The sequence below is a fragment of the Gopherus evgoodei genome, chromosome 2 (genome assembly GCF_007399415.2).
Source record: "Gopherus evgoodei ecotype Sinaloan lineage chromosome 2, rGopEvg1_v1.p, whole genome shotgun sequence".
NCBI lineage: Eukaryota > Metazoa > Chordata > Testudines > Testudinidae > Gopherus > Gopherus evgoodei.
In genome coordinates this window covers 253835116-253860733 of record NC_044323.1, presented here as the reverse complement: position 1 = coordinate 253860733, position 25618 = coordinate 253835116, and the positions used below count along the sequence as shown (strand labels likewise).

At 40.7% G+C, this 25618-nt stretch overlaps 1 protein-coding gene across 2 annotated transcripts in view; it reads right to left on the bottom strand.

Annotated features, from left to right (window-relative positions):
• Window positions 1–25618, bottom strand: part of ESRP1 (epithelial splicing regulatory protein 1) — a 60564-nt gene that overhangs the window by 28595 nt on the left and 6351 nt on the right. For both annotated transcript variants that reach the window (XM_030549586.1, XM_030549587.1), the window contains exons 4-11: window positions 22956–23070; window positions 12920–13018; window positions 12776–12830; window positions 9553–9663; window positions 9309–9441; window positions 9158–9200; window positions 6280–6581; window positions 3847–4065 (exon numbers count right to left, since the gene is read on the bottom strand). In XM_030549586.1, coding sequence (XP_030405446.1) covers window positions 3847–4065; window positions 6280–6581; window positions 9158–9200; window positions 9309–9441; window positions 9553–9663; window positions 12776–12830; window positions 12920–13018; window positions 22956–23070 — 1077 coding nt within the window. The remainder of the gene's footprint in view (window positions 1–3846; window positions 4066–6279; window positions 6582–9157; window positions 9201–9308; window positions 9442–9552; window positions 9664–12775; window positions 12831–12919; window positions 13019–22955; window positions 23071–25618) is intronic.

Genomic DNA, 25618 nt, shown 5'->3' with positions numbered 1-25618 from the left:
CGACAAACCGTGGCCAGTGGGAGCTGTGGTCTGCCGAACCTGCCAATGAGGCAGGTAAACAAACTAGCCCGGCCCGGCCCGCCAAGGTGCTTACCCTGGTGAGCCACGTGCCAGAGGTTGCCGACCCCGATCTCCATCATAAAAAGCTTTTCCTAAACATAGCCAGCATCTGTTATACACTTGCCTTTGCCTCAGTAAGTATGTGCCTTTGCAAGCTACTGCTGCTTTTAAACTGCAAATGGCCAAGCTTACAAGACATGGACCTTTACAACATTGAGCATACCAAAAGATAGACACCACCAGTGACTTTGGACAAGTTAAATCTCCTCTGTCCCTTGCACCCTGATTATACTGATGGAGTGTTGATCAGCTATCCTTAACACAGGTATTGTGCAGTTGAATTCACCAGCACTGGTGAAGTTCTCAACTCCTCAGACAGAAGGTTCTGCAAGAGGAAAATGCCAACCAGGTGTAGCCAGCCCAACATGTAATGAATTGGTGCAGCTCAGTTATGTAGGGGCTAGGATTTAGGGAGGTTGAACAGGAGGGAATTCAGGCCCTGCGCAAAGCTTATCTCTGCGATATGTAGGAAGAGTGGAGACGGACCATGGTCATAACCACAGGCTGTACTGCAATAAAGAGGGGGTCACTAAGGCAGCTAAGCTCACTCAAGCTCCTGTCTAAAGCTGGAGTATTCCTGAATAAACGATGTACAAATAAATCTTTACACTGGAGCAGGAGATCTGCTCCCACATGGCAGTTGTGGCAGGATTCCTGTCTACTACTACATGTTGTGTTGGACACAAGGAGAGCAACAGATGGCAAGACAGCAGATCTCTTCACCAACATATTCCCCACACAGGCACTCAAGCTGTATTGACAAACTATGCTTTTAATTTACTCTTGGACCATCTCTGGATATTTAAAAATTAGTCTTGGAATTGGCAATCCAGCCAATTTAGTTAATCCTTGAGCACAAGTGGTAGAGGTCTGTACTGGAGCGATAAAAGACCCAGATTTAAGTCACTGAAAAGATGGCTGCCATTTGCACAATCACATCCTTCCTTAAAAACCATACACTTTTGTGACGCCACTCACCACAGAGCAAGTGGTTCAAGTTTGGAACGTGTGTCTTGTATATTTAGACTATACAGTCAGTGTCTGAAGTGGACTGTAAGAGCCTTGGTGCAAGGACTGTCTTCTTCTGTTAACAGAGCACCAAGTGCAGTGAGCTTTAAGAGTGTCACAGCCCAGGAAGAAAGCCAAAGAGAATGGGACAAGTAAGGCAAAATGTCAGTCCAAGATAATTTGAGCACGGATAGTGTATGTGGTGTCGTCATAACAGATTATGGTTCATGTCCAGAGTAATTTACAAGACAGTTTGAACATGTGAGACAGACTGAAGGAACAAGCTTCAGAAAACAAAAACACACTCATGTTGTCTAATATCTGTTCTTTACTCAGGGTTTGTCTGCACTTGAATTGCTACAGCGGCACAAATGCGCCACTGCAGCACTTCAGCGTAGACAGACACTACCGACATCAATGGGAAGGGTTGTCCCATCAGTGTAGATAATCCACCTTCCTGAAAAACGGTAGGTAGGCCAACAGAAGAATTGTTCTGTTAACCTAGCACTGTCAACAATGGGGGGTTAGTTGGTTTAACTATGCTACTCAGAGAGCATGGATTTAAATTGACTTAATTGTCTAGAGTAGAACAGGCTTTCATGGATTAAGTCAAACAGGTTATTAACCTCTAAGGATAAATTATGTCATGGAGGTCATGAATTCTGTGACTTTCAGAGATCTCCGTGACATTTTCTGCTTCAGCCCTGGGGCTGGGGCCCCCAGAGTGCGGAGCTGCTAGCTCTCAAACTGCCAGTGACAGAGGGGACCTGGAACTCTCAAGATGGAGCCATGGAGCTGTCAGCCACTGGGGCAGTGGGTACTAAAACCTCTCCACCTCCCACAGCAGGGCTCAGGTTCTCACCCTTCCCCCAATCAGTCCCCGCTCATTATTTTTAGTAAAAGTCACAGACAGGTCATAGGCTTCCATGAATTTCCATTTATTGTCCACAATCCGTTTGTGACTTTTACCAAAAGCAATCGTGACAAAATTTTAACCATACCCATATCACAAGTTACAGGAGAATGGGAACCAGCCCTCCCTGAGGGAGAATTGATAGTTTAAGAGATTGCTAGTTCAGAGTGGTCAGTTATCAGGTTTCTAAGGATTTTGATACGAGATTAAAGATCTGTGAAGCATAAGAATGAAATTAAGTATCAATTTGTATATTTTGGTTGGGTAAATGGAACAGTTTAATTTGAAATCCCAGGGAAGAGTCGCAATATTTTTTGCAGATTTCCAATTATATAGGTAGGCTTGGAAGCATTAGATTTTTACTGGTAAGTGTTTATTTCACCATACACATACAAACCGACCAAAAATTATTTCGGTCATTACAACAGAAATGTATAGAGCAGCAAATTAAGAAAAATGCTGCTTGAGAATTTAACATTTGATTTAAGGATATTTACTTAATATGTTTTGATATTGATAATTGTGTTTTAGCAGTTCTAAAGCTTTAACTTTTTGAATCTCAATACTGACTGTCATTAATTACCTGATACCCTCTGAACTTCTGACCCCACCCATAATTTCCCACAACTGTGAAAATTTAGATAGATAAAAATAATGCTTAAAAATGAACATTGATACTATCCATCTAAACTAAACAAATTAATTATTTCAAGCCTATAGAGTATCACATTGTTTACCCTATATAACAAAGTCACTAATAAATAGCAACACATAGGCTTGTCCCTTGTGTGAGCCCCGTAACAGATGTTAAATAAGCATGTGACAGTTATGCTTTTTCACTAAGTTACAAATATGAACTTACTTTTATAATCCTTTTAAGAGAGATTTTGGTAGGTTGTGAGAAGTTAATTAATGTAGTGTGTATCTTGTGGACATAAAACTTAAAATCTTTAAAATTTACTTGCCATTTTCTGCATCACATTCAAGTAACTAAGTCTTTGAAATTAATGTATTGGGCCATATTAAAATGAGGCAGAGACTCTCTTACAACCCTTGGCCCCTGGCTCTAATGATTTTTGGTGCCCAACTTAAGAAGCCTTAAAAGGGACTGGTTTCAGAAAATGCTGAATACCCATCCTCTTTAAGAGTCTCTTTTAAAGGCTTCTTAAGTTGGGCACCCAAAAAAACCCAAACAAAACAAAATTAAAACCCCCACAAAAACACCCCACAAAAGAAACCCCATACCATTAGCCAAACAAACTACAGACAAGACTTTTTGGCTGGACAGTCTAAAAGGTTCTTGTTGTTGGTTTGTTTTTTAATCAGAACCCCATAAAAACAGATTCCTTACCCCTATTACGTCATCTACTATCATCAAGAAAAAGAGGAAATGTTTTTAATCTTTTTAGGTGTGATATTGTATGTTTCACCATATAAAAGCCAACACACTCTGCTTTCAAACCCCACACGTGCAACATGAGTTACCTATTTACACACAATGGAAATAATTCTACATACATTTACGGATAACCATACCAAGTTTTCAGTTGATCCTGTTAGCAATTTGTTTGCTACACTGGTCCAGTATTAAAAAAATACAATGCCTTGAAACAGCTAGGTTCTGTGAAAGACTATTATTTTCATTACACTCCTGGAGGACAGAATCAGTATCTGTCTCACCTTTGTGCATTTAGGGGCTTTATCAAGGCTGCTTCCCTGTTATTGCACTAGTAATCAACCCAGGGCATCATGTGGTGGGTAGCACACTCGCAACCATGATTTGCATTCTCTTGTCGTCTACCTACCTGGTGATTTAATACCATGTGAACCCCATGGGTTCGAATATCTGCAGAAAACTCCCCCAAGAATTCCAAGATGTCCTCTATAGTGGCAGCATAGGGAAGACCACGCAGACGTATGCAGTCTCTGACATTGGTAGGAGACATGAATTGCTGAGGTAACACGGGAAGGACAGGCGGTGCTGCAAGGGGAACGAGAGGTGTAGAAGAGTACCTGTTCAGCACCTGCACAACAAACAGAAACAAAGAAATGGTGAGACTTCAAGCTTGTTCCAATGAATTGAATGTAGGTAGAATTTTTGTTAATTATAGTTAACTTGTGCAATACTTAGAAGGTAAGTCATCTAAGCAGTAGGCTTTTAATCAAGGAGAAAAATACAGCTTGAATTAATAAGTTCTAAGTAAGTCTGAAGTCTTTGGGTGGTTTTATTTGAAAATGTCATCTTGGTTTCTTTTTGATCAGACTGCAAGTTGCAGTGCTCCATACCAGGAGATGTATCAGAGCAGCAACTTACTAATTATGTATATTACATTAACAATGCTTTTCATTCTGTAGGATCCCAAAGCACTTTATGTGGTCATAGAAGAGTTGTTTCTAGTAAAAGGCATCCAACCCAGATGACAAAAGAGGCAGCTGTTAACCAGGACAAAAGACTACACTGTCAAGGTGGAGGAAGAGAAGAGTCCTGAAACTAGAAGATTTTTGTTTCATGTGCTACGGTACAGTGTAAACCATCATTTAATGACTGAAGTTGCCCATGTAGCAACACCATCTGTCAGCTAAAAGTAAATATATTTGGCCAAAAAGATCATGTTACATTTTAGATTTATTGTTTCTAGTTTAAACAGTAAGAGCCCTGCCTAACAGTTATGTGAATATTCAATCATTTCCCTTGATCACATCTACGTATATAGCAATATTATGCATATTTTCATCAGTGCAAACAGATAAGGCTTTACAGAAAGAGTCAAACTCCAGATCTATGAAAACTCCAGGTTAGCTCAAAACTTGTCATTTCTGCCATCTTGTCACACAAACAAGGGTCAGGCTACACTAGCATTTCCACTGTTAATACCAATCAGCTGAGCAGCATGCGTGCTAGTGCAGTGGTAGGAAGTTTCCTCATTGTTGTCCAGTGTAACAAGTCTCCTTGACTGGCACAGGATTGACTGCTAGTAGCCAGTTCAACATAATGTTTGCAGCATGGAGAGGACTCTGTTTCTATAACTGGTTTGACTGATCCTATTTCCTTGCAGATCTTTATATGGCAAGATATCCCAGAGTGCATTGCCCCCTTCTCCTGCTGTCCTCACAATCTGGGTCTTGCTGAAGAGATTAAAGCAGACTGAAAACAGAGAGGGAGCTCTCATGGTAAAAGAAAGAGGGAGAGCTGTTTGTGACTACTTTTACCCCAACCAGGGACAGGATGGGGAGCTAAATCTCCACCACTTTTGGTAACAGAAAGCACAGTATTCCTTCTTCTACTTTAGGGATTGCTCTGCCAAGGACAGTTGTCCAGGTTTTCCTAGAACGCACTAATACGAACATGGTTAGGCAGCATGGGAACAGCCGAAACAAACACGTGCTGCTATGCGGCCAAACTGAACCATGCAACTTGCAATAAGTTACAGTGATCAAGCCTCTAACTAGTTAGTAATCATTAGACAGAAGTTAATGTTAAGCAACTAAGATGAAAAATTTGAACTCTCAGAAAACAAGGGGTCTTTTTAGTTGGTGGTGGTTTGTTTTCTAGAATTTAGTGAAATCCAGATTAAATTTCCCAGGACTACCAATTAATGTTATATACCACTGGAAAGCAGAGGATCTCAGCCTTCTGATGATACTTTACATGGATTTGTTCGACACCTAGTGTTCTTCAAATGCAGGTCAACTCAAGAGATGAAAATTGGGATTGTGAAGCTCTACTTGTGTGTCCCAATGATTCAAGATCAAGTGTACTCAATTTAGAAGTTGTTCTTGTAATTGCCAGCCCCCTGAAATCAGCCTGAGTGCCGCCATCTGCATCCCCTCCAGTAAAGGTTCTGCAAGCCAAATAAGGCCTTCTACTGGGCCTGTGCAAACCCTACATGTGCAATAGGCTTGCCCAGGTATGACTGGTCAGAACTTAGTAAGTGGTCCTGTTGATAAGTCTCTTAATTATGCCACCTGCACAGCTAGCAGGAGAAAAAAAAGCAGTTTAAATAAAAACACAGTTGCCAGAGTGAGCAGATTGACTATGCATACAAACAGGAATCAAACCTCTTGATGAAAGGCTTCACAAGGTACCTTTTCTGACCTTGACCACGCTTTGAGGTCAAACAACTCTCCTCCCACAAGATACAGAGCAATTCCTCAAGACCCCAACCACATGCCAACCACTGTGTCCTCCTGTTTCTTTGATTAGAAGAGCCCAAGATATTTGGAAGCTTTCACCCTACCTGCTGAACCTCTGCTGCCGTGCTCCTGAAGAGTTCAATGTACCTTTTACCCAGCAAGTCCTTATGTTTTTTTAGTGCATTTTGTGCATATTCCTCACAAGCAAACAACACAAAGGCATCTCCCGTTGGCCTGTTGTCAGGGTATGTGACAAACAGGATTCCTTCCTTTCCTCCTGTTACTGGGCAGTGCTGGCCAAAAAACGTCAGCACTTCTTCTGTCGTTGCATTGAAAGGAAGACCTCGCATCCGGACAATCACCTGGTTTTCTTTCGATAAAAACTGAGCTGCTTCATTGGAAGTACCTTTAACAAAAAAAACAAAATCCAAGTTGAGACACCACAGACACAAAGACAGCAACTCCCTCCCTGTACGGATTGTTTGCACCTAGGGTATAGAATTGAAATTCACATTGTTTCTCCCCACTCAAAAGCTACCTGGAAAGCTAGGAGTGTCATCATATGGGACACTCCTCCCTTTGAGGCCTAGAATGCTGCTCCTTTGATTGCTTAAATGAGATTCACCCTCACCCAAGGGTGAAAATAGGCTGCATTTACAACACTGAGTCTTTGCCTGCTCAGCAAAACACTAGTCTCTCACATAGTAGCACAGATGCTGCTGGAATGGCTTTTCTGGTGAATTCCAAGCCTTAACTTTTAAATACATATTTCTGAAATGTTGTTTCAGACACCAAACTACCCCAGACAACGGCCTGGGAACTGCCAGCAAAAAAGTGCATTTAGGAAGGTTCAGGCATTTGGTTCCACCTTGATACAATTGTCATCTTTAGAAGCTTGCCGGTTTTGCCTTCTGTAACTAGATGGGAGTCTATCAGCATTGCTTACATTGCCAACGTAATACCACAGTAAAATCAGTAAAGTGATCCAAGGCATCCTATCTACAGCCAATTGGAAGGATGTCAGTTTGTATTCTTATCCCAAAACTTGGTTCTCTTCCCAAGACACGTCAGCTCTCCAGAGTGAGCTATGAAATAAGCAAGTCATAGATTGTACAACACTCCCCAGTCAATCTCACAATAGCTGGTACAATACTTTGCTGCACGGACAGAGAGCCACAAACCTTATCTTTACAGGGTGAAATGCAAGATTCATCTGTTTGCCATGGTTTTTAAAATGACTGACAAGCAAACACTTTGTGGGTGGAGTTTTCATAAGTACCTAAGTTACTAAAAGCAGCAAAGAGTCCTGTGGCACCTTATAGACTAACAGACGTTTTGGAGCATGAGCTTTCGTGCATGCATCTGACGAAATGGGTATTCACCCACGAAAGCTCATGCTCCAAAACGTCTGTTAGTCTATAAGGTGCCACAGGACTCTTTGCTGCTTTTACAGATCCAAACTAACATGGCTACCCCTCTGATAAGTTACTAAGGATCACAAGCCGCACTGAGAGTCCATGGCATTTAGGTGCCTTTGAAAATCCCATCCTCTACCTCTAGGATTGGGGAGAAGAGGACCACTGAGCAAACCACTGACATATCCAATTTTAGGGATGTGTGCACCTGTGTGTTTAAGATATGCCAGATGGACCACCATTTAGACCCAAGTTCAACCTAGTTCTATAGCCATAGAGTGCAGTGCCAGCAGCAGCACAAGTGTATCTGCACTGCCTCCAAAGGACCATCACCAAGGTTCAGGTGAGTCAGTTTTCATGACTACTCAGTCCTTTGTCTCTACTGGAGTTGCCAACAGTATCTGTTTTCCAGAAAATGGACACTAGAGTCTATCAGGAAACAGATTGTAAATTGGGTCCATCTAGTGACCTACTTTATGTCTAGACCAGGATTAAAAAAGGTGGGAGGGAGGAGAAAGATGTTTAAAGCCAAACTTTAGAAGAAAGACACACGCCAATCACACATACCTCTTCCAGTTTAGCCATACCCCTAGAAGTCAAAGGCACCGCTACACTCTATTACCAACCCTCTCAGCCACACATTCCCCTTCTAGGGAGCCTTTAAAAAGTTTCAGAGTATTGGTATTTGTGGTTTTTAAATACTAGGTTACTGCAGCCTGCAGGGAACAGGGAATTCCTATACCAAGCCTGTCTGGCCCCTGAGAATGAGACCCAATACCACAGATGTGGGTGGCAGCTTGTTGAACCTTATCCAACCCCCTTGGCTAAGACCAGGGGGTGAGAGAGGAGTTGCGAGAGAAGATGGCGTGAGGGTTCACAAAACACTTCTGTACCCTTCCAGTGTTTGGTGATCAACTTTCCCTTGGAAGGAAGATCATTTTAGGATACAGGAAAAGTTTAAGTTGTTTAATAAAACCAGTTTCACCCATCCCTAGTAATTAGAATTTATATTTTGAAACTCATTTGCTTTCACACAGGTTTGTATATAACAATAGAGAACAAGTAGAACAGAGTTACATCACTGTTGTGAAAAAATTCAGGTTATGTTTTTCTATAATTGATTACATGGAAGCCATGGCCCCAGGAAAATTACATAGGAAATGAAATTCAGAAACAAGTCTGGTAAGATCCTTAACTGACTGACTCCTTGAAAAGGAAGAGAACATATTGAATTCATTTATGTCACAGTAGCTCCTCAGGGATCAGAACCCCATTGCCAAGCATTGTATTCACAGAATGAAGACAGTCCCTGCACCAGAGACCTTACAGTTTTTATGCTTTATTGTGATTCATCAATATGATGGGGGTGAGGGAAAGAACAATGTAAATTGTAAGACAGTAATGATCAGCAGAGTAGGTAGCAATCTCAGCACATCAACTACCTATGTATTCTATGAGCCAATTCAGAGATCACATTCGATAGTTTTAAATTACAAAGGGTTTCTAAGTTAAAGATGTTTATTGGAACTGAATCCCATCTCCACCCACAAAAGAAAAAGTGGATTACCTCCTGCAATTTTAAGGAAATCTTCACCTGTTGCCTTGTACACCTAGGGAAAGAAGGGGAAAAAATCAGTTATATGTGGCATGATATTTGTAGCCCTATCAAAGATTAAAAAAAACAAAACAAAAAAGCAACCACCATTGCTGCAGCGTACCTCAATGTACCGATTCCCCATGTGGTGCTTGTGTCTTTGTAGTGCTAACTCTCTATGCTCTTCACTTACAAACCTGACGAGAGCTTCCCCATTCCTTCTTCCTTGTACATTGAGACACAGTGCAGCACCTCCCCTTAAAGAGTCGAGACAAGGAAAAAGGAGGCACAAGAGTGAATCACTGAAGCAGAGCAAGCACTATTTCTGTCTCGCAAAGCCATAAACATATATATTGCTGGTAACTAACTTGGCAATATTTAGGCCTTTGAAGAATCTTGCGATGTCCTGGTCAGATGACTGCCACGGTAAGCCTCTTGCTCTGATTATGGTATTATCATCTACGAGTTCCATCTTGCTGCTTCAGATAAAGCACAAACACACACTGAAGTTTCCCCATCCTCAGTATCTACCACACAGACGGCAAGCGGAACTGTAATTTATTCATAAGCTTAAACTCATGTTCAACGTTTATCAAACAAGGCCTGAGGTTGTTCACAGTTGGGAAGACTGCAAATTTAAGAGTCGTAAGCGTGTTTTCCCTTATCTGGCTCATTCCATCCATCCCAGTGCCATTTTCCCTCATTTCTGTTTACTAGTCTCTCATTCTTTTACGTTTACACCCATTCTTTGTTGGCAGAAACACAGAGCACATGGACTAATTAAGCTGTCTCTTTCCCGCTTCCCCCTCTCGTAGTCTGTCTCTTTTGCTACCCTGTGTCTCATCTCCATTACAGTTGTGTGTGTGTCTTTTCCAGGTGTGCTCCCCGCCCCAGCCCAATGCTTGGTTTTTATGTTGTTCTCTACCGAGCTAAATCACACCGTCCACTGCAGAAGTACTGAAAAATGGAAAAAGATGAGAAAATTAAAACAGAGGATATCCCACTTGTCTAGGACCACAGAGGAAGTTAGTGTCTGCATGGGGATTATTATTTATATTGTGGTAGTGCCTGGGGGCCCTTGTCATGAGCCAGGACACCATTGAGCTCAGCACTGTACAAACTGAACAAAGAGCTTAGAATTCAAGTCCCACGCTCAGGCCACTATCGTGTTAGCTCACATGTTGTTCAACCACCCCCCATGTTGTGGCTAGAGGTCACAACGGTGGCTTAGCACAGGACTGACTCAGCCACAGATAGCTGGATAGTAATCAGCAGGGAGTCTGCAACACCCAGGGCAGCTATAAATTGGTCAAGAGCATCATCTCTTTTTCCTCCTCAAAGCCCCTCCCCTCCCCCTCCCCCCCAAAAAACACAACAAAAAAACCCAAACAAGATGCAAAAGCCAATCTAAGGTTATGTGATCAACATGACTTTCAGGAAATAAGTCAGTGATAGACTTTTAGCTCTACCAACCGGCTTCCATTTCTTTACCCTTTTAAGGCTACCTTTGTATTAAGGCTAGAGATTTACTTGTCCTCCCATCTTTATGGCAGGCAGCACTGCATTGTTTACATGCTGTTCATGTTGGGCAGTTTTGCTCATAATCAAAACCACTAGAAAGTATAGTTAAAAGAAAGAGTATTTTACTAGAGCACAGTTCTGCAGCAAAGGGCTGATTTTGCTCTACAGCAGTGAATGTACAGAATACAAAGTCCGTCAATTGTGCTCTACATATGTGACTGGACATGACAACAAAAATCCATGGCTCTTATTTAGCTTCCTGGAGGACTCATGGACAGTTGTGCTGCTAGCTTGGGAATTGCATCATGTGGCTTAGCTTTAGATGAGATGTTGCCTTATGGGAAATTAGCCTCCTGAACACGGTCACTCTTCTCTCTCTCACCCCATCTCCCCCTGATGTAAAGAACATACATATTTAGAAGAATGTGATCCTACAGAAGTTACAGCTGCAAGTCAATAACTCTGGTATCTATTGAGTTAAGAGGATACTCATCTGAATCATGCAACAAGGTATTAAATTAACCATTTGAAGCCCTGGCCCATGTCAGGTGACTGGGACCCAGAAATAAAGCTCTGTTAGTCACTAATACTCCTGTGCATCACATCCACGCAACTATTTGAGTCAAGTGTTACACAGCAGCAATCATGGCAGAGGCATTTTATAGACTCTCAAATAGGTAGAATTTTGATTTTGTGAATAGACTGGTTTCATCTGCGGAGTCCATTTCAACCATTTACTGGACTCATTTAAAGTTGATGCCTGCAGAGGAAATTACATCTTACAGACTAGAAGATGAGCAGAAGTCTACAGGAAGAACACAAAGTTTCTGATATTTCAGAATACAAAATGCTTAACCCTTCTAAAAATATGCCTCTATACAGATTGCTCAACATGGCATTAACTCTTTCACTCTTCAAGTATCAGGGAATAGACAGGTTCGTCTGTATCCACAAAAAAAAAAAAAAAACCAACAAGGAGTCCGGTGGCAACTTAAAGATTAACAGATTTATTTGGGCATAAGCTTTTGTGGGTAAAACACGTCACTTCTTCAGATGCAAGAAGGGTTTTGTTTTTTTTTTTACCCACGAAAGCTTATGCCCAGTTAAATCTGTTGATCTTTAAGGTGCCACCGGACTCCTTGTTGTTCTTTCACTCGTCTTCCATTGCAAACTCCTATCTAACTTGCTGTCCACTCTCATTCCCAGATCTCATTGTTACAATCCAGATTTCTCCCTCCTATTAAGTAGATTTTACTGGATGAATCTCGTTATTTTCTGCCAATATTTATGACCTTTTAAATCATAGTATTTCCCTTGCTTTACTGAGCTAGAAAGAGCTGCAAATACCAGTAGAATCTGTGATTATTATGACCACACTGTTTACTCCCTCTTCCAGATCAATTCATGAAGATCTAACTAAAACCAATTCTGACACTCATCTCTGTTGCAGGCACTGCTTAGAAAGCATTTAGTAATACCATTGCGAAGAATCTTATATGCTAAAAAGAGATGAGTGAGATTAAGAAGTTTGCATCATAACTGGTACTATTGCAATTGTCATTACTAAATATATTTTAAAAGACACTGATATTTATAATTAGAAAAATTTTACATTGCTTTTCATACTGTCTTGGACACATGAAGATACATTTGCATGCCATTGTTACATTGAGCAAATATTTTTTCCCCCATCACTTGAAACAAAGCCAAAGTCAATAGGGTTATTAACAAGAACTTATTTATCTTTGTTTAATAGGCTAGTGTGTTTACCATCATCTGTGATAATTAACACCACAATTTTGGAGATAGTAGCAGCTCTTAATCAATACCGTGCAAGTCCAGCATAGGATACTCAGCATACAGTTCTGTTTTACAACCCCTCATCTCAGTTAAGCAACCTATTAATTTTTTTTTAAAGCAACTTCCCAGCAAAATAGAAGACATTAAAAAATACAAAGACCACTTGCAAGTGTAGCCAAGTACAGAAATTTTAAGTGTAGGTAAGGTTTTGTACTTATGCCTTAGGTGTAAAAAAACCAAACACCACCCAAACACACTCACTCCACTTACCAGGTACCACTTTCAAATTTATAGTTCACTCTTTCAGGATCTGCAAATCTGTGATCTACAAAACATGGCAGAAATTATTTCACTCCCCAACATTCTGGAGAAATAAAGTAAAAAGCCAAACCCAAGTTTACTACTGTTGCTTACTGTATTCTTCAGAAATTAGTGTTAAAATAATATTCCCCATATCTTCCACTTGAGATGCTCCAAAATGCCATGCTGGACTGCTCTTTTCAAGATTTAAATCTGTAAATTGAAGTTAAGTCAACAGTCATCGAGTAAATGAATTTATAATTGAACAGAGAATTCCCCACTCCCTACATGGGCCAACAAGCTTTCCATGGTATCCCAACAGCCAATTTACACTTAAAATAGTAAATCTGTGTTCTTGTTCATGATTTAGTTATCTTCACAGTTCAAACACCCTCCCCCAACTACTGTCACCTACTAGAATACAAGATCACTTTAGGAAGCATTTGGTGACAGCACAGCAGAGATGCTAAAAGAGCTTCCATAAAAAGTGTAAGTTATTGGATTGAATTTAATGAAAGTCAAAGACCTTCTTGCATTCACAGTAGATTGGAGTCATCTCTTAATCTCACCATAATAATTGTACCCCCACCGTAAACGCTCCACATGGATTAAAACCTTTCTTTCTGCGGGAAGGGAAAAGGCAAATTTAAACTATGGCTAGAAGCTCATAAAAACTAAAAGCAGTTGCTTAGTATTTCATAATATAGATTAAAGGCACCTCTCCAATTTGTTCCACTCCTTGGAACTAGCATATCACTTCCTAGTTGGATACAATTCAGAAACTTTAGAAATGGCACCTTTTCCAATTTTACCTACTTGCAAAAAATTAAATTAAATAATTAAATAAATATAATAAATAAAAAAATATAAATAAAAACTACTAACCCAATACTGAAGTATAGCAAGGCTAATTCTTAATGGCACTCATCCCCGTAAAAACACTGACTACCCTAACTCCTTCCTTTTGGAAAGACGTCAAAGGGAAAGGTGAAGATAAACCCTCTGGATGGGAGGGAACTGGCAGAAATGGTTTGTTTTGGATTGATATTAGTGGATTTACTAGCTACCTTCGCTTTGGAGACTAGTTTAAGTTGAGTGGCAAATACCACCATCTTCTCATGGTCATTTTCAATTGTACTTACTATGTTATTTTTTTTCATTACATCAGACTCCAAGTTCTTTAAAATGGATCAGATTTTTGTCCTGTGGGTAGGATTTTTAGAAGAGTTGGTGGAAAGGTGGTCCTGCTTCAGTCCCACTTTTAAAAGCTAGTTATGATGCTTTAGTAAAGCTCTTTGGGAAAGTCTTCCGTATTTTTAGCCTTATAGGATACAGGAAAAATGTATCCCTTATCTAAAGCAGTGGTTCTCAACCAAGGGTATCCCTGGGGTTACACAAAAGTCTTCCAGGAGGTACATCAAACTCATCTAGCTATTTGTTTTTACAACAGGCTACATAAAAAGTACAAGCAAAGCTAGTACAAACTAAAATTTCATACAATTTGTTTATACTGCTCTATATGCTGCACTGAAATGCAAGTACAATAATATTTATATTCCAATTATTTATTTTATAATTATGGTGTCATGGTATAATTCCCAACTCTGAACCTTAGCGTCCAAAAGATGGGGTACCAGCATGAATTCCTCTAAGCTCAATTACCAGCTTAGTACTTATAGCGCTGCACCAAGCCAGGATTCCAGTGCCTGGTACACTCTGTCCCCCCAAAACCTTGTCCGGGGACCCCCCCCCCCCAGACCCAGTCCCTCTGGATCTTAACTACACAGGAAAGTAAACCTTTCCTCACCATTGCCTCTCCCAGGCTTCCCTCCCCCCCCCCCGGGTTACCCTGGAAGATCCACTGTGAGTCAAACTCCTTGAATCTAAACAGGAGAAAAAATGCACCTTCCCCCTCCTTCTCTTTCCCCTCCCAGACTCTCCCTGAGAAAGAAAGTAATCCTAACACAGAGAGAAAGTAACCTCTCTCCCCCTCTTCCTCCTTCTCCCCACCAATTCCTGATGGATCCAGACCCCGTTCCCTGGGGGTCTCACCAGAATAAAACACAGTCAGGTTTCTTAAACAACAAAGCTTTTAATTTAAAAAGAAAAATAGTTAAAATTATCTTTGTAATTTAAGATGGAATACGTTACAGGGTCTTTCAGCTATAGACACTGGGAATACCCTCCCAGCCTGAGTATACAAGTACAAATTAAAATCCTCCCAGCCAAACACACATTAGCAAATAAAGAAAACAAACATAAGCCTAACTCGCTTTATCTACCTACTACTCACTATTCTGAACTTATAAGAGCCTGTATCAGAGAGATTGGAGAGAAACTTGGTTGCACATCTGGTCCCTCTGAGCCCCCAGAGTGAACAACCACCAAACACTAACAGCACACACAAAAACTTCCCTCCTTCAAGATTTGAAAGTATCCTGTCCCCTGATTGGTCCTCTGGTCAGGTGACAGCCAGGCTCACTGAACTTGTTAACCCTTTACAGGCAAAAGAGACATGAAGTACTCCTGTTGTTAAGTTAAGTTCTTAAATATCCTTAACTATCTGTTTATGACATATGGTGAAAAGGAGAAAGTAAGCAATTTTTCAGTAATAGTGTGCTGACATGTTTGTATTTTTAAGTCTGATTTTGTGAGCAAGTAGTTTTTAAGTGAGGTGTAACTTAGGGGTACGCAAGAAAATCAGACTCCTGAAAGAGGTACAGTAGTCTGGAGAGTTGAGAGCCACTGATCAAAAGGAAGGCACAGATGTTCATTAGGCTATTTCTTCACTGCAGAATTAACTCAAGTGAATGCCTCTCAAGTTAGCTTATCTTAGGTAAGAGGCAGCTAGGTCCACACTTTCATATGTCAGGAATGTATGTAAAAAACAAACCCCTAAATGACATGGCTATGCTGCTATAATCGCAGGTATAGGTGCAGCTATATTAATGGGAAAAAAGCTTCTGTTAGCATCAATACCTTTGTTCAGGAGTGTGGTGATCCTACACAGACAGAAAGACTCCTGCAAATAACAATTCAGCTGCAGAGCTGATTGCATTGTGCTCACTTGGGCTTTAGCTTATACCCCCTGGTGGGTCAGCCACCCCGAGTTAACAGTATCACCACACTTGCACTAAGGGCTGTGTGTGCAGATGGGACTTGAGTAAGGGACAACACTCAGGTTACAACGCAAGTGAACTCTGCAGTGAAGACAATCCCTTAGGAAGTGCTGTGGAGCTGGCAAAGAAATGCAGGCCTTAACTCTATTAAGAGTGGTTTTTGTTGCTTGTCCATAGTCTGATTTACAATCAGTGATACAAAACACTATACAATACATATACAAGAGGGGAAGACTTTGTAATCAGTAATTTTTTTAAAAATAAAAAACAACTCAAAAAGTATAATTTCATGTTGTGAATTCGGCTAGGTTCTCTCAGACTGTTATAAAGAAATAGTCTATTTCCATAGTAGAGAAGAAGACGATGTTTAAGGAAAGTTTTAAGACTTGTCACTGTGGACACAAAGAAGTCCAAAATAATTAAATCCTACAAACAATACCTGTGTAGATACAGGATGTATTTACAATCCAACCATAGGTACATTTATATTCTAACTAGAGTGAAAGGCAAAAGATAGGTGTTGTATTGTGTAAGTACAAGGCTGGGAGCCAGGAACTCCGGAATTTTACTTCTCAGCTCTATCAACTCCTTCTATAGCTTTAAGGGAGAGTCACTTCAAATCATTCTACCTTAGGCCCATTTGTACACATGGTTTCTTTCCCTACTATCCCCACCGCCCCTCAGTCTCACTCCACACTTGCCCCCATATTGCCTCCCTCCTCCCTTCCCTTTTTCCCTTCCCTTTTCATTTAGCTTATCCCCCATGGCTTTTAATCCTGGCACATATCCACCCACCCCAAAATTGTCTCAACATGATTGTTCTTCAGAGAAAGCCATTACCTTTGAAGGAAAAAGGATTTTTCAATACACAAAGACTTCTACAATATACCGAGATTCCAATTTAACTTGCAGAAAACCTTTTTGGCTTGCAGTGCAAGAGCCTGAAGACTTATAGAGTTTCCCCAAAAACTAACGGCAAGCAAGGGGGAAGGATGTCAGTGACCCAAAAAAACAAAAACAACCCTCTCCCAAAACACCTCCCTTTTCACTTCCACAGAAACATGGTCCACTTTGAACTTCTCCCACTTATATGGCAGATGTACCGACCTTCTCCATGAAAAGTGACTGAGAGACTGTTTGTGACTGCAGAAACAGACATCCAACTATGGAATGCCTCACCAATGTCACACACAATCATCTTCCAGAGGTACATCTGCCCAGGCCCAGATTACCCAGTGTACTCTCTGGGCACTAGCACAGGGGCCCCACCAATCACTGAGGGGTAGGGTGGGGGGAAGAAATGAACAGAGCTGCAACTCTGCACACTAGGTCACATCACCACTCCCTCAAATTTGGTTCAGCTGCTCCTCCTTGAGACAGGGGCAGCCAGGCCAAACCTGAGTGGCACTGACTCCACATGCCAAATCACAACTCCACTCAGGTGCCCCGCCGCCATTCCCATAGTGCAGAGGACCCCAAAATTCTTTTAGTTGGCATGGTCTTTGCTGTCCATTCCATGTCACCTCAACCAATTAACTGGATCACCAACATAGACGTAGTCTCTCTTTCATCTGTCTTAAAATGTTAGATGTCCAAGTAGCACTGTGGGGCCCTAATCCTGGGTGATCCCTAGGCACCACAACAGTAAATATGATAATAGATGACTTACATGGGTGAGGGGATTAAGTTAAAATGAAAACCTTTCTGAGTGCTGAGTTACAGTTGTGTTCCATGTAAAGCTTTTTACAGCCTTCCATATAGAGAGAGACTATTTTTGCCACTTCACTATCCAGATTCTGTTCAGCATGTTCCAATTTATGTTTCATTAAAAAAAAAAAAGATTCACAACACAGCAGTCTAATACCAGGGTATTAGACTGTTTACCCTTCAATATATATTCCTCATTAAGACAGTCTGCCTCCCACTAAGCCCAGAAAGAAGAAAGACAGCTATTCTCACTCCATTTATATCCTCTATTTACTTGCCATTTAATGGCTTCTGCACGCCCGATCTTGAGAGAAAGGAGGATGAGTCTTCTAGAGACTGATCTAGGAATAGTCATGCAAGCTTTATTCATTCCACCCTAAAGGCATTCACAACAGTGAAAACTGGCTTAGCAAGTTCTGCAAATCAAGAAGTCCTGTGAATTAGGGAGATACAGAGGTGCAAAATGAACACTCCTTCTGTATATTTGCACGAGTTGAACATAATTTCCTCAATAACCACAACTCCTTTCTTAGCAGGAATGTACTTGTTTCTCCAATGGCTTTTCTGTAGAGTTGATTTTCTTACTGTCACATTACTTTCACTGTTAGGTCATGCTAAGAAAACAAGGTTTGCCACAAACTCAAACAGTAAAAAAAAATTGCTTGATTCCATAATAAAGATTGCAGAGGAGACTTCTCAGGAGAGAAGATTGTTAGATAGCATCAGTTCTTCCTCAATTCCTCAATTCGCCAATAAAGGTGGCGCCTTTTAGAGCACTATTTCCCTTCCTTAGCATCCCAGCAGTCTTTAAAAGCAGTGGCCCCCAACGTGGTGCCCATGGGCACCATGGCACCCACCAGGGCATTTATGTGCACCTGCCTAGTGCCCAGCAGGGGAGAGAAGCCATGGCACCATGCCTGCTGGAGACAGAGAACTCCGGGGCTGCAGGTGCCAGTGTCCTCCCGGCTTCTCTCTGCCCTGCCCAGAACAGACAGACACACAAAAACACAAAACAAAAACCACTCCAACTCTGCAGAATGGACGGAATGCCGCCCCATAGCACGTGCTGCCCCAGGCACGTGCTTGCTCCACTGTTGCCTGGAGCCGGCCTCATATGTGAGTAATTGTTGGCGCCTGCCACACTCTTCTGAAAACGTGAATGTGCTACTGGCTACAAAAAGGTTGGGGACCACTGTTTAAAAACAAACAAACAACAAAAAACTACTTATGATTTCATTGGAGAAATGGTGGGAGAAAGAGTGTGTTCACAGAATGGTCTGGAATTCTTGAAACTGGAATCCCTTTCTTACCATAGATTGAGGTAATTTTAACTGATTAAATTGATTATAAACCTTCTCTAAAAGCAAAATAAGGTACCTAATTATTAATTCAGTTTAATAACTCTGTACTCTTTTTACAAGAGGTTGCGTCTTCCACACAAAATACATGATCAAGCATAACATACTGTTATTTACCATTCTGTGCAAGGGGGCTACTTATGGTTAGTCGAAATGAGAGAATGAACACACACACACACGTGCAATACAGGTCTCACACACAAGGCTAGATTGTCCATGATCCTGCACCTTGTACAGTCCTTACATTAGTGAGAATGAATGCATAAAAAAGGTATTCTGATTTGGTAGCATTTTATATAGTAATGCTTAATCCTTATACTTTTTTTTTTCCTTCCACAGATGTCAAATCTTCTCTCAAAGAATTATTCCCATTTTACAGATGGGGAAATTGAGGCACAGAAAGGCAAAATGACTTACTCAGTGTCACCCATCAGGTCAGTGGCAGAACCAGGAATACAAGCCAGGTTTCCTGAGGCCCAAGCAAGTTGTTTGTTAGCCCATACTGCCTCTCTATTCTGCAGTCAACATACAAGGTACAGAGCAACAGAGAATTTGACTTACACAAAGTTCCACTGTTTCACACATTAGGGTATGTCCAGACTACCTGCCGTATCAGCAGGTAGCAATTGATTTTTCGGGGATCGATATATCGCGTCTTGACTCTGGAATTCTACCGGAGCGAGCGGCAGTAGCGGAGTCGACACAGGGAGCCGTGGATGTCGATCTCGCGCCGTAAGGACCCGAGGTAAAATCGATCTAAGATACGCAACTTCAGCTACATGAATAGCGTAGCTGAAGTCGAAGTATCTTAGATCGATACCCCCACTAGTGTAGACTAGCCCTTAGATTCAGACCTCATGCCCTCTCCACTTACCAAATGGAACATACTTGGTTGCTTTAGAGCAGAGGGACTGAGGAAATTCTGCGAGAGTATGCAATATTTTTTTAAGTTTCCTTTCAAGTGACTTCACATTCTGCAGGTTTGGCTTTTCCTTTAAATGCCTATTTCAAGTTTGAATTACTTTCATTCAGAGTCTGCCTACCTTTACTAAAAATTCACTCATATTTGAAATAAAGTGCCTAATGTACTAATTTTTTTCCAGTGAAGTGGGACTGTTTAAGTCAGTAACGCGAACAGAGAAGTAGCTTAATGGTTTATTGCAAATATTTTGCACATCAGCCCCACCAACTAATGATAAGCAAGCCACTTATACAGTGTTTTCCCCCCAACATCAGGAAATGATCATCTGCTAGACATTTTTACCAGTTTCTACCACTATTTTAAGAACACAGAAATACTCCCAGTCTGACTAAAATTGGCAGTCTATGAAACAAGCCACTCTAACAGTAATTAAGAAGCCACATGAACCAACCAAAAAAAAACAAACCAAAATAGAAAACCTACCAGGAGAACAAATCCATTATCCAATCAAATTAAGCACGCAGAGACAGTGAATATTTTAGCCATGTCACATAAAACAGAACAAAGTTTACAATAAGAGTCACCAAGGAAAACAGACCTACAAATCAGTCAAATAATCTGGAACCAGAAAGACAACAAAAGCCACAAACAAAACAAATCACTGAAGTTGTATGTTTTCAGAGGTGTGTTCAATTAACTAGTCTATTCAGCTCAGAACTGAGGTCTACAATACAGTGTTGTTGAATCTCCATTGGTGGTAGAAGCAATGAGAGCTACATATAGGTCTTGTCTACGCTGGCAGTGGCATATAGGGTATGTGTAATTACATGCTGCAGTGAAAAGCGGGCTGCACCTGCACTGTGGTGTAGGTGCATGCAGCACTGGAGAAAGGCTCCAGTGCGGGGACAGCAGGGAAAGGCTTCAGCAGCTTCCCATTGCTGGAACCTTTCCTCACTGCTTCACCCCTGCCAGAACCACTCACTGTGGTGGGGAAGGCTCCAGCAGTGGGACACTATATTGCTAAAAACAGTATAAAAATGGCAATTTAGATAGGGGATGCACTGCTTGGGTATGTAGAGTATATACTCTAAGGTTCTGATGTGTCTTTACTCTATTTGCTTAAATGCCTCACCATCTACACTGCTATTTATACCCATGCCAGGGGATGTGCAGCATATCTGCACATAACAGCAGCATGCAGTGTACATATAGTGAGTCGTAAGCACCGTGCCATCCAACTCCCCTCAGAGGGGGTCTAAGTGACATTTAGAGGCCAATGGCCATGGCAATCTTCTGGTCAAATTCTCAACATAAGAGTCATCATTGCCCTCCCAATACCAAGAATGCCCTTGTGTCTTGGTCAGTACTATACTATTTGGGTCACTGAACATTTGACCCTCCTGTGGTTGGTCAGAATCTCTGCTACCCAGAGATAAGGGGAAAGAGGTATAATCAGACCTCATTTCCCACTGGATGGATAAAACATCTCTCACCACTGCAGTCTCTTTCAAGTGCTTTGTACAAAACACGTAGTTTATTGTTCGGGGATGCTGCAATAGACACACTTTGAAGCTATATGAAGTAAGCTCTTTGAAGCTGGGAGTTCTCTTATGTTTTCTAAGAAGTTCCTTGCATGTTTGCAGACAACAGTTGTAAAAAGATACCACTACCCCTACTCCTGGACTGTGTAGAAGAACCTAATATATATGGTATCTCTGACATTTAACAAATCTACACACGTTTTAGGATAGCGAGATAAATAAGGCACATCTCCCTTAGTGGAAAAGTTAGTTACACTGTTCTGACATCTGAAGCTACTTTCAAGCTTTGGATTCCACAGTTAAAACATTGACGCAACAGCAACCATTTATGTTGCTACATAGGGTCATGTAAAAAACTGTAGTTATTTCCTATTTTTATTTAGGCAGTACTATCTCAGATGTCACTGTGGGCAGATGCCAGCTTTAATGGTAATCGTTGTACATGTACAACAGGTGTTTACATATGGAGTGTAACCTAGTAAACTGTTTCTCACCAATATTTGTTTTAGCTTTGAAAACTGCAAAGAATATTTTAAATTCATACCCCTCCTGGCTAGTCAGCCTTTGCAGGCTCCCTTTGGTGGCGTCCTTCGAGGAGTCAAGTGTTTTCTACTTTTACGTCTGCACACATCCCTGTTTCATAACTCAAGAGAAGACACTAGCCACCAGGCAGGAAGAGTTTAGTCAGAGGACATTTCTAGAGGTCAGTTTCAGTTGCTATGGATTGTCTCCAGTGCAGACTGAGAATAATGCAGCAAAAGATTTTAAGAGCCATATTTAACTGGGTTATTGGCTATTTGAGAACAGTTTCTGAAAGCTTTTTTAGCCATTGTATGCCCTCTCCATACTAGAAAAGGAGAGAAGACAGGGAAGAGACAGGAATCCTAGTCTAGTTGCATGTTAGAGGGTATACTGTGCACAGTTTACCTGAAGCATTGTGTGTCTGGATACCTCAGGCATTAAAAGCAACCCCATGTACTATTCAAAGTTGAATATCATAATCGCTTCAGAAATAAAATGTTCCAGAAATTAAAATGAGCTCCCATAACATCCATGATCTACTATCGGCCAAACAAGGCTGAAAAAATGCTATGAAAATTGGAAACATTTTAAATGCATTGCATTAACATGCAAATTTTATCTCAGAGTTTAAGTGTTTTAGTAATTAGTAGTCAAGGTTTATCAAAACTGGACATTAAACAAGACACTAAGGCAGTGATTGTTAATATCGTAAAATTCAGAGGTAAGGAAGAGAGAAAGAAAAATTTCAGTTTCAAAAAGTCTCCCATAAACTGTTCAAAGCTTTTGCAAGGTACCACAAATGTTTGCATAGCTACCAGAGACAGAAGCATATTTAGTAGGAAACCCATTAATGACTCATTATTGTTTACTAAATTATATCATTCCTAAACAAGCATTATGACACTCCTATGCTCCTGGGCTGTATTTCTAGAAGTACTAGGCTGCCATTATAATTCAAGTTTTGATTTTTAAAAAGGATACATTCTGTCATGGCAGCAACATCCAGTTTGTTAACATCAGATGAGTCAGGGCAACATTTCTTCAACTCTTTCCGCAAGTCAAAAAAGGAGTAGAAGCATTCAGGTAATAAGATATTCTGTAAGATGACATGGTAGTGACTGTAAACTAAGGTGAATCCAGTCTATATTCTCTTGAGTTTTCACATTTCGCAACGAGTATATTATAGCACATATTTTTACAAGCCTCTTCTCTCGGTGACTTAAATTGTTATGAATCTTTCTTACTCAGTAAGTCTGTTCCCTTGGTATAGTCAGGGATATTTGCTACCTTTACTGACAAAAGGGAAGGTTATTGCTGCTTTTTATTAACATTACTAATGCTGGGGATTCAATTCAACTGTGGGAGAGCAAAGAGATACTATTACAAAACCGCACCTAACAGTTCTTGGTTCCAATTTTCATTAGTTGGCCCCATCAAACCATAGGGGTCACAGCTCGATTTACAGAGCCCAAGCAAGCTTTCAGAAGACATTTTAATTTTATAGACAGCATATTTAATGAAGAGACATTGCATTCTATTTTCAGAGTATAATCACACTTCAAATAGTTGTTTGTCTATATTACAAAATAGCCAAATGTATAGCCTGATGTGGTGTCAAGATTTTGTCAGCATGTGCTTGTGATGGATGTATTACTAATGAGCAGCAAAGCCAAGAGTGAGTGGATACAGCTAATCTCACATAAATGCCCAAAAAGCGTTATACCCTATCACTGTCTATGTCACATACTCAAACTCTTAAATAGTTTTGTTTAATTCTTCATTCTATGGTATAAAGGCAGGCTCCCTTAATACCATGAACCCAACTGCACAAAGGGAAAGAAAATGAATGCAGGATAACCTCTAAAAGTAACTTAGAATGTATTTTAAGCATACAAGTGTCACATTTTAAAGTCTAACATCTCATAACCTTCCAGGAATAGAAGTATGTGCTGTATATTCCACTCCAACTCTTTTCCCTAATTGTGTGACTCTATCAAGGTTAGCAGTGGGGGTGGCCCAGGAAGAGGAAGTCAGATTCCTGAAACCAGTTGCTGGTGCATAACTGATTATTGCTACTCCTTTTACATCAGGCAAAAAAAATTATTTTATTTTGGGATATGGAGAAATTTCACGTGGGGGAAACTGGAAACTTTTTTTTTTTTTAAATCAATCCAATGTTTGTGGTTTTTTTTTAAAGGCAGATTTCTTAGAGGTTAGGAAAGTCTGAAGTCATCCTAGAGGGGACTGATTAGTAACAGGCAGAACACAAGCGAATGTCCCAAGTACCGAGGTTGGGGGAGATGATGGATATTTAGGAATTTCCTTGTAAGATTTTTTTTTTTTAAAAGTTCATTGAAAGCTAGTAACTTTCCGAACAGGAGAATTTCTTGAGATAAGTAGCATGGAATGGTAGTCCACATGTAAAAGGTCCTTATTGTATCTGGCTGAAAAAAATGTCACTCTCCTACAGCTATAAGCTTCCACGTTTAGTTCAGCTGTTCATGAGGTAATGCTTCTTTTCCAAAATTCAGCAAAACAAGATCCTTTCATCCACAATTTACTGGCCATTTGGTGTAGTTGGGTACTGTGTATCGGGATGAGAGGATGTATGTATGTGGGGGGGGGCCTAGTGGGGGTGGAGAAAGGTGCTGTTGGAAGGATTTAGACATTAAGAAGTTGGGTTTGGGTTTTGGGAATATTGATAGGTAGTATGTTAGCAACGCAAATTCCTCTGTTTTCAGAAATTTTGCATTTAAGTGCAATATCAGCACAGATGTTAGAACATCATTTTCTTGTACCAACCCCACAGCAAGGGGGGCAGGAAGAACCCCACACAATGATTTTTATTATCTATGGTGTACTTGACTGCTACAGGCCAGACAAAGTCGTACTAGCCCACCGTGGACCCTAGAGCAGGAATATTCTGGTCCCCCCGCAAATGCATAATAAAAAGTGAATAGTGGGCCCCCCCTTGACCTCTTGGGGCCCTATGCAATTGCTTAGTGTGTTTATACCTAATATCAGCGCTATAGCCAGAGTAGCTGCATTTTCTTTACTATAGAAGTTATGAACTACAGGTTCTTTTCTTCTTTAATTGCAACATTCTTTTAAAAACTGCTACCCTGGCTCTCTTATTTTAAAAAATGTAAAAACTGAACTTATTTCACAAATGGTCACCCCGCTCATGCAAAACTCTTATGCAAATAGTCAGCCTTCGGTATTTCCCAGTTGTGGTTTCATGACACTTCAGTCCCCCATCCCCTTAAACTCTATTCTTAATCATTCAGTATAACTGAACCTGCCTATGTCATAACCACTCAAAGTCAGGGCCCTGTTGAAGTAGCTCATATTGGACATCCAAAACTGAGGCACGTCAAAAACAGCTAATCATTTTCAAGTCTTGGTTTTAGTTTACACTTAAGGTTTAATCTCAACATTTGTTATCCACAGAAAAGCCAGTGACATTCTGTAGTTGTCTGTCTGGTTTAATCTATAATCAGCACAGAGTAGATTTCAAATTATCAGCTATTTCAACACAAATAGCAACTGAAGACCCTACCAGCATTAATTCCTACTGTTCTAGACCTGTATAAATACATAGAAAAGTGTTAGTCCCCCCAAAAAATCTTACAAACTAAGATGAA